This window comes from Muscardinus avellanarius (genome assembly GCF_963383645.1).
Source record: "Muscardinus avellanarius genome assembly, chromosome: 7".
NCBI lineage: Eukaryota > Metazoa > Chordata > Mammalia > Rodentia > Gliridae > Muscardinus > Muscardinus avellanarius.
The window spans coordinates 86,510,149-86,519,902 of NC_137793.1; the positions used below are offsets into that span (position 1 = coordinate 86,510,149).

The window sequence follows — 9,754 nt, forward strand, 5'->3', positions numbered from 1 at the left end:
CTGCCCCATCTCAACTCTTTCCTTCCCTTCGCTCTCTGCCTGGATTACAAAATAATCCATACATTCGCTTTGCAGCCTGCTGGTATGAGTGAAAGTAATTGTTTTAGATCACTTCATACTTCCACTGTGTACCAAGTACTATCTACTTTGTTTGTTTGTTTATTTTTATTTTCCAATAGTCCAGTAAGGCAGTTCCAGCAAACCTACTTAGGTTACTATGAGAGAGAACAGCATCCTGATCGGAAGAATTCCTTTCTGGATCTCCCAAACCTCGGCCTCGTGCAGCCTTCCCTATTCCTCTCACGCTCTTAGCCTAAGTGAATCCGCTGAGATGCCAGGGTGGTCAGGGAGCTTCACAAGGCTCTCCAATGGCCAGAGAGCCAGCAGGATAGGCTACTTCAGGTGGCTCTGTGGCTGGGCAACTGGGTGTTCTTTCATCGGGAAGGAGCGGGGTATCAGACCACAGCTGCCGGTCCCTCCCTCCTAACTGGTCAAGAGCCACATTCTCATAGTCATCCGAGTCCTCATTTGAGATGTCTCCCCCATGTTCCATCTGACTGTCCCCACTCTGTGTGGATGGCTGAAAGGTCACATGGTACCCTGAAGGCCGGGCATCCCTTGTGGCGGGTTGAATGTGGGTCCCTGGACCATCTGTCTTTCCTTCCCCATGGCTTGTGCTTGAAGATGTCACTTCTTCCCCAGCCTGCTGCTGGCTCTCCTCAGGATCTGCTGGAGGGACATTCTCATAATCCCCGAGGCACTGAAAAGCCTCCCAGGGCTGCTCCTCCTGGATGTCCCCGAGATCCAAACCTGCCATGTTGACATAGTCATTTGACGTATGAGAAGAATCTTCCCCGTCGCTGAGTGGATCGCTGCCCTCAGTTCCCGGAGACCAAAAACAGGTACAGTCAGTGGCATCTCCACAGCCCTCGTGTCTTACCTCAGTAAACTCCAGCTCCAGGGCACTTTGAAGGACAAAGAGGCTTTGAGACAGGCTGGGGGTGGAAGGCAGAGTCTCAGCAATCTCTTCTGCTCGGGGAACATTGACATAATCCTTTGACTCCTCTGAAGAGCTGTTCGAGTCAGCCCTGGAAGCTCTGACATTGATGTAGTATGCGAGGTTCCCACACATCCGGGGCACTGTGGCGTTGTCATAGACACCCACTGCGTACCCCATGGCCGGGGCATGGGCTTTGTGCATCTGGAGGCCACTGTCAGCTTGCAAGAGCTGCAAAGAAGACGGGGAAGAGGCAGGATGGAAGCAGAAATGGGGACAAAGCCTACAAAGCCTGTCCTCTTCCCTGCAGGGCACGGCCAGCAGAGCTCCTTCTTCAGCCCCCACCCCGCCCCCACCTTGGAGAAAAGCTCGGAATCTGGGCTGCAAGCTCCAAGCTGCCAGGCAGGCTGTGTGTGAAGTGGGCTGAGTCAAAGACAAGCAATCACGTAAATGTGATGACAAATTGCAACTGGGTTTTGGCCACTGGGGAAGGGGAGGAAGTGCTGTAAAGTAGAGTGCCTGCCTGCCAGAGTGCAGTGAGGACAATGGGCCACAGGGCGGAGCGGCCAAGGAAAGCTTAGTATCTTTTTTTATTTTATTTTATTTTTGGTGGTACTGGGGTTCCTGGAGGCCCTTCTACCTCCGGGCTACACTCCCAGACCTACTTTTACATTTTTATTTGGAAACAGGGTCTCCTAAGCCAGGAAACAGGGTCTCCTAAACCAGCGTGCACGGCTGGCTTCGAACCTGCGTGATCCTCCTGTCTCTGCCTCCCAAGCTCGGGGATTACAAGCCTGCGCCACAACTCCCGGCTTAGTATCTTTTTTTAATTTTTCTCCTGGTACTGGGGATCGAACCCAAGGATGTTCTACCTCCGAGCTACAGCCCAGCCCTTCTTATTTTTTACTTTGAAACAGGGTCTTCAAAGTAAACCTGCTAAGTAGCTGAGCCTGATCTCAAACCTCTGATCCTCCTGTTTTAGCTTCCCAAGTACTGGGATTACAAGCATGGGCCACCACGCCCAGCGGTTTTTTTTGCTTTGAAACAGGATTACACTAGGTTGATGAGAAAGCCCCGCCCTTTTTTTTCTCAGTTGTTTTTATTTTGAAATAGGGTCTTGCTAAGTTGATGAGGGTCTTGCCAAGTTGCTGAGACTGGCTTCAAACCTGCAATCCTCCTGTCTCAGCCTCCCAAGTACTGAGATTATAAGGCATGCACCTCCATGAGCAGCAGCTAAAATAATTTCAGTTCTAACATCATATACTCAAATACTTGTCTTTTTTCTTCCCTTCCTTCCTTCCTCCCTCCTTCCTTCCTTTCTTCCTTCTCTTTCTTTTTTTCTTTCTTTTTGTGGTACTGGGGATGGAATCCAGGGGTATTCTACCTTCGAGCTACATCCCCAGCCCTATTTTTTATTCTTTATTTTGAAACAAGGTCTCACTGAGTTGTGAAGGGCCTCACTAAGTAACTTAGGCTGTCAGCAAACTGCGATCCTCCCGTCTCAGCCTCCCAAATGCTGGGATTACAAGGGTGTGCCACCACACCCGGCTACTTGTGCTTTTCTTCAAACCCCAAACACTTGCTTTGGTCTTCCTTAATTTCTCTTTTTAGGCAGGAGGGAGGTCCTGAGGTTAGACTTCCCAATGTATTAATAAGACTGTAAGGCGAGCACCAAAGGACTTGCTGTTTGTGGTGAAACCAGATTTAAGACCTAAAACTCATTCTCTTCAGTTATTTTGTCAAAGATCTGTTATTCTCTCAAGGGGCTTGTCTTTGTAATTTTTTTTTTCCAGTGCTGGAGATCAAACCCGGGGCCTCACATATGCTGGGCTGGTGCTCTACCACTGAACTACATCCCCAGCCCTTGACTCTTACCACATGCTCAGGGCTCTCCGAATTTCTGGAGAGAAGGCTCTCAGCACTGAAAACATGGATACTCCTAGGCTGATGTCTGCCTGTAATGACAGAAAATGATCTCGATGTTAGCCATTCTTGGAGTGCTTCAGCCTGCACGGTGGCTGAGGGTTTGCATGGTACCTGGCATCTCTTCTTCCCCATCTCCTCCTCCTTCTTTTTGCGTGTGCATGTGATACAGGGCATTGAACCCAGGGACATTCTATCGCAAGGCTATACCCCAGCCCTACTTTATTTCTTATTTTGAAAAGGAGCCTTACTAAGTCGCAGGGGCTGGCCATGAACTTGTGAACCTCCTGTCTCAGCCTCCTAAGTACTGGTATTACAAGTGTGGGTGACCGTGTCTGGTGGCACCTGGCATTCTGTGATGGTAGCATCAGATCCCCTGGGCTTCTGTGCTCTGAAACTTGGCCCTTCCTTGCAGGGGACGCCCCCATCCCTTGCTGCTGGGTACAATGGTTGATTTATGCACATCTTCTCCATGCCTGGACAGGCCGGCTTTCCTCTGCTGCTCTAACATCTAAGAAAAACAACACTCCAAGCCCAGATCCCCCCCAGCTCCCTTGTCAGAGCCCGAGGCCTGGCTGGAGGCAGAGCTCACGGCCTACCATTCTCCACAGTGCTCTTGTCAGGGCAGAAGGGTCTGGAAATTTGGAAAAAGTTAGTCCCTGGTGGACAGAGGCACATTCTGGGGGCAGAAATTTGGGAGGTCAGGACTGCATCAATTAGGAAACCTACCTAGTTCTTCTTGGCGCCGAGGTAAGAGGCCGTAAATGTTTTTGGCTCGTTGTCTGGGTCGAGGCAGAGTCAGCGAGGGCACACCAGCGACACGCAGGTAAGGAACACGCCCTGCAAGACAACGAGGTGATGGAGGTCACGGCAGGGTCAGCAGTACAGAATGTGGGGACTCTGGGGGACGAGATGGTCTCTGGAAGTGTCCCCTCCTGTCACCAGGTAGCATAAGAAATAAAATTTCAAAAATAAGAGAGGCGTGGTGGTGCACATTTGGGAGGCTGAGACAAGAGGACGTTGGGTTTGACGCCAGCCTCAGCAATTTGGTGAGGCTGTCAGCAAGTTAGGAAGACTTTGTTTCAAAATAAAAATATAAAAAATAAAATAGGGCTGGGAGTCGGGCCTGGTGGCGCACATGCGTAATCCCAGCATTAGGGAGGGAGAGACTGGAGGAAAGTGGTTCACAGACAGCCTCAGCTACTTAGCGAGACCCTTCACAACTGAGTGAGACCTTGTTTCAAAAATTAAAAAAAATAAAAAATAAAAAATAGGGCCGGGGATTTAGTTCGGAGGTACAATGTCCCTGGGTTCCATCCCCAGTACTGTAAAAAACAAAAATATAGGGCTGGGGATATAACTCAGAGATAGAGTGCCCATGGGTTCAGTCCCTAGCACCACACACACACACACACTAAAATAAGTAAATAAGTAAATAAGTAAATAAATAAATAAATAGTAAAATAAGCTGAGCGTGGTGGCACACACTTGTATTTCCAGTATTTAGGAAGCTCAAACAGGAGGATCATAGGTTTGTAGTCAGCATCAGAAAATTTCAGCAACCTCGTGAGACCCTGTTTCAAAATGAAAAGTAATATAGGGCTTGGGGTATAGCTTAGAGGTAGAAAAACCCTGGGTACCACCAACGAATAAATAAGTAAATTTTGGGGTTTGAGCTAGAAAAAAAAGGTCCATATGAGTTAGAGGAATAGGGGTCTCTGTGGATGGAAGCAAGAGAAGGCAACTGAGCCAGGCGTGGTGGCTCATGCTTATAATCCCAGTACTTGGGAGGCTGAGATAGAAGGATCGCAGGTTCGAAGCCAGCCTCAGCTACTAGGTGAGGCTCTCTGCAACTTAGTGAGACCCTGTTTCTAAATAAAATATAAAATAGGTTTGGGAGTGTAGCCCAGAGGTACACTCTGGGGTTCCATCTCCAGCATCACCAAAAAAAAAAAAATAAATAAATAAATAAATAATAAAAATAAAAAAGACTGGGGGGTGTATATTGGAGGTAAAATACCTCTGGATTCAATTTCTAGTACCAAAAAATGGGGGGATAGTTCCCTTCTCACATGTCCAAGTCCCCTCTCTCCATGTAGCTGATATTCAGAGATGACCCTCTCCAGCATCACCAAAAAAAAAAAAAAAAAAAAAGAAAGAAGGAAACTGGGTACCAGGCACAGCACTTCTGCCCTAGTGCAGGCCAGAGGACTCCCCCAGTGCAGTGGTTCACGGATGAAGAACAAACTGGCTTTCCATGTCAAGCCCAAGGATTGGTCCTACTACGTCTTAACGTGGGGCAATCAAGGGACTCACGCTTCTTCCGACTGTTCCATTTCCACAGGATGCAGGAAGCCAGGGCAATCAGGAAGATGACGAGGAGTACTGCAAACCCAGACAAGATGCTTCTGTCCTGGTCTTGGTCTCTAGGAGGAAAACCAAGTGCTATGCCCCAGCTGGCGGCTGGGCATTGGGGACGTGGTGGACATTTCCTTCAGGAGTGAGAGCCCAAGGATTTGGAACAAGAGTAGTGGAAGAGAGGGTTATCTCAGCCGGGTGTAGTGGCATACACCTGTTAATCCCAGTACTTGGGAGGCTGAGACAGGAGGATCATAGGTTCAAGGATAGCCTCAGCAAGCAGTGAGAATTTTATCCACCTAGCAAGACCCTGTTTCAAAATAAAGATAAAATAGGGCTGGGGGTGTAGGTCAGAGGTTTAATCCCCAGTACTACACAAAATAAATAAAAAAGAGAGGGTCATCTCTGAATATCAGCTACATGGAGAGAGGGGACTTGGACATGTGAGAAGGGAACTATCCCCCCATTTTTTGGTACTAGAAATTGAATCCAGAGGTATTTTACCTCCAATATACACCCCCCCAGTCTTTTTTATTTTATTTATTTATTTATATTTATTTATTTATTTATTTATTTATCGGATCTGGGGATGGAACTCAGGGGCATTCGACCTCCGAGCTACATTTCCTGCCCTATTTTTTATTCTTTATTTTGAAACAGGGTCTCACTAAGTTACGGAAGGCCTCACTAAGTAGCTGAGGCCGTCCGCGAACCGCGATCCTCCGGTCTCAGCCTCCCAAATGCTGGGATTACAAGTGTGCGCCACCGCGCCCGGCCAGTCTTTTTAATTTTTATTTTGAAACAAGGTCTTGCTGGGTTGCTGAGAGGCTTGCTACTGCTGAGCGGGGTCTCAGACCTGTGATCCTCCTGTCTTGGCCTCCCAAGTACTGGGATCACAGCGCGTGCCACACACTGGGCTGGGAACTATCCGTCCTGAATGCCTACCAAGTGCCAGAGGTTTGCATGTGAAATTCATTTACTCTTCATAGCAATCCTATTTTGCTTTGTGGTCAAGGAGCCTGAGATTCAGACTCAGAAAGAAAAGGTAACAAGTGTAAGATAAGCAGATAAGAAGGCACAGAGATGGAATGGGAGTCTAGGTCCGTGGGGGACCAAAGATCATGCGATTTGCACTCTACGACCCTGTGCTCCAAACCTGCAAAGTCAAGTCCATCTCCTTCTGCTTCCCCTCCTTCCACTCCTAAGCTCCCTGGCTGCTTGGAGGGGAGGATCAACCAGCTCAGGATTTGGGAGTGGCTCTGGGACAGGGTCCAGCTCGCTGAACTCAAGTCACCCCCAACCAGTGGAGCTGGTTTCCAAGCAACAGGGACTGTTGTGTGGAATTTAACCCATGAAAGCTCTGTGCTACCTTGCGATCCCTGCCAGGGCTGGCATTACTGCTCTGCTTTGCCTTGTTGTTGAAATGTGACTGCGAATCCGGGCTGCTGTGCTGTGCCTGCTGGAACGGGAAGCAACCAGCAGAGGTAACAGCAGGAATCAGCCGCTCATCTGCTGTCTCTGTTCTCCCTCCATGGACCTGTCTCTCCGCTGGTGTTTTCCATGGTCGGGTGGCAGGGTAGGGACCTTGGTGCCATCCTTGACTGCTCTTTTTCTTACATGCCTCACTTCTAGTCCTCCAGCACATTCTGTCTGCTTTACCCTGGACACAGACTTCTTCCCCAACCTCAGTCATCTCTTGTTTCTCCGCTGCGGCCATGCTGGTCTAAGCCGGCCTGGGTCCCCCATTGACCTTTGCTATAACCTCCCTGCCGGCTCTCCTGGCTTTCACTAGTGGCCCCACACACCTCATCACACAGAGGCAGCCTGATTGCTGCAAAGATTAAGTCAGACAGGTCCCTCCTCTGTTGTAATCCTCTGGGGCTCCCATCACCCTTGGAATGAAGCCTATAGTCCATAAACAGCAAGGACTTTACAGCTCCATCTGGTCTGGCCTCTGCAAAGCTGCTGGCCCCATTTCCTACCACTTCCCCTGACTGTGACCTTCAGGATTCCTTGCCTGTTCAAGGCAGAAGCTGTCTCAGATCCGCTTCCCCTTCCCGGGAGCTTTCCTCCCCCAGCTGTGTGCATGGCTCAGCCCTTCAATGCATCTAGCTGGCGTGATGTGTTATCTCCTCAGACAGCTCTTCCCTGGCCACACTATTATTCACAGTCTCCTTACTCTATTTTTTTTTTCAGAAAGAAAAATAGAGCAGATCGATTGATATTATTATTAGTTTTGGTATTGGGAATTGATCCCAGGGGCATTTTACTTTTGAGCTATATCCCCAGATCTTAAAAACAATTTTTTATTTTGGTGTGGTATGGGGAATTGAATCCAGGGGCATTCTACCTTGGAGCTACACACCCCAGCCCTATTTTTATTCTTTATTTTGAAACAGGGTCTCACTAGCCAGGCATGGGTGTGCAAGCTTGTAATCCCAGCATTTGGGAGGCTGAGACAGGAGGATCGTGGTCCGTGGCCAGCCTCAGCTTCTTAGTGAGGCCCTTTGCAACTCAGTGAGACTCTGTTTCAAAATAAAGAATAAAAAAGAGGGCTAGAGGTGTAGCTTGGAGGTAGAATGCCCCTGGGTTCCATCCCCAGTACCACACACACACACACAAAGAAACAGGATCTCATTAAGTTTCAGAGGACCTCACTAAGTAGCTGAGGCTGTCTGCAAATCTGCAGTTCACAAGTTCGAGGACAGCCTGAGCAAGTAGTGAGACTTACAACCTAGTAAGATCTTGTTTCCAAGAGCCGGGTGTGGTGGCGCAAGCTTGTAATCCCCGCGCTTGGGAGGCGGAGACAGGAGGATCGTGCAGGTTCGAAGCCAGAGACCCTGTTTCAAAAATATAAAATAAGGAACTTCCGGGAAGATGGCGACCGAGAAAAGCGGGGCTTAAGAGCCCTGCTAACAACCAATTTCCATTACCACAAAACCAGCGCCTTTCATAGCCAGAAAACACCATCACCAGAAAAACAAAAAAACCACCAGGCTCCAGAGAGAAAGCTGACTGAGAACAGAGCTCAGGGCCACAGAGGAGACACACGCGCCCGAGGACGCGGCAGCAGTGCCATACTGCCGGCGGCAGCGGCGAACTCATCGGACGGCTACAGCAAGCCGAGGTGAGCCGCTGCAGAACAGCCAGGCGGGATCTTTCGGCGCAGAGAGGATTTAAAGCTCCCAGTGGCTGAGCTCAGCACACGCTGCAGGGATTCAGAGTGGAAATAAAAACCAGAGAAGAAAAAATACGCCAGCCTCATGGCCGAGGGCGTGGCCGCGGCGCCATATTGCCACCGGCGGCGGCAGCAGCAGTGAATTCGCCGAATCCAGCACAGCTACATCTGCGTACTCAAGAACAGTGAGTCAAATTGTGGGCCACAGAGGAGAAATCCCAGTACTGTACCTCACTGAGGTACTCACTGTACCCAGTGAGGGAGTGGTGGTGGCAGAGATACCACACCATAGGAGAAGTGCAACCTGGTACCCCCCATAGTTTAAAGCAGCCTCTATTGACTCCCTGGGTCAGAGACTCTGTGATAAAACCCAGTAAAGGAGTAGTGAGGTCTGAGATACTACTGACTCGAGATCCAGAACACCTTAAGTGAAGGTATAGTGACCCAAGGGAAGAACCCAGAGAAGGCACAAACATCCGAAATCATGGGAAAGAGGAATAATACTGGAGCAATGAATGCCGCCCACAACCCCACAACATCAGAACCTGATAAAACAGAAAATCAGAGATTTCTAGAAGATCAAATCAGGAAAATAACTGTAGAAATAATAGAGGTGCTTCGAAAAGAACTCAGAGAGAGCCAAAAAGAGATAAAGGATGCAATTAATGAAGTAAAGGCCTCAATTCAAAGCACAAACAACCAATTAGACCACATGGAGAACAGAATCTCGCTCTTAGAAGATGAGCAATCCAAAAATGAACGCATGGTTTCTAATCTTGGAAAAAATATCCGACAGCAGGAATCTGACATTGAAGAAATATGGGCCCATCTTAAGAGAGCTAACCTAAGAATAATTGGAATAGAGGAGGGAAAAGAAAGTGATACCAAAGGGATCAACAATCTCTTCAAGGAAGTAATAGCAGAAAATTTTCCAAACGTAAAGCAAGAGGTTGATACACAGGTCCAGGAAACTTATAGAACTCCCTTTAGACAGGATCGGAGAAGAGGATCCCCACGCCACATAATTGTCAAAATGACCAATGTGGAAGCCAAGCAGAGAATCTTAAAGGCAACAAAAACAAAGGGCCAAGTGACATTCAGAGGCAAACCAATTAGAATCACTCCAGACTTCCCAAACCAAGTCATGAGAGCCAGAAGGGCTTGGAGTAACATATTCCAAACTCTGAAAGAAAACAACTTCCAGCCAAAAATTTCCTATCCAGCAAAACTTTCTATCAAATTAGATGGAGAAATAAGAAGCTTCCATGAAAAACAGAAACTGAAGGAATTTATGTCTT

The 9,754-nt window shown here is 48.4% G+C and overlaps 1 protein-coding gene across 1 annotated transcript; it reads right to left on the bottom strand.

Annotated features, from left to right (window-relative positions):
• Positions 1-343: 343 nt before the first annotated feature.
• On the bottom strand, positions 344-6,995 carry LAX1 (lymphocyte transmembrane adaptor 1; the record flags this gene model as incomplete). The annotated part of the gene is made up of 5 exons (XM_080698728.1): positions 344-1,228; positions 2,873-2,952; positions 3,650-3,760; positions 5,237-5,305; positions 6,677-6,995. 5 exons carry the CDS (start codon positions 6,993-6,995, stop codon positions 344-346), a joined length of 1,464 nt encoding a protein of 487 aa, XP_080554854.1.
• Between the last annotated feature and the right edge of the window lie 2,759 nt (positions 6,996-9,754).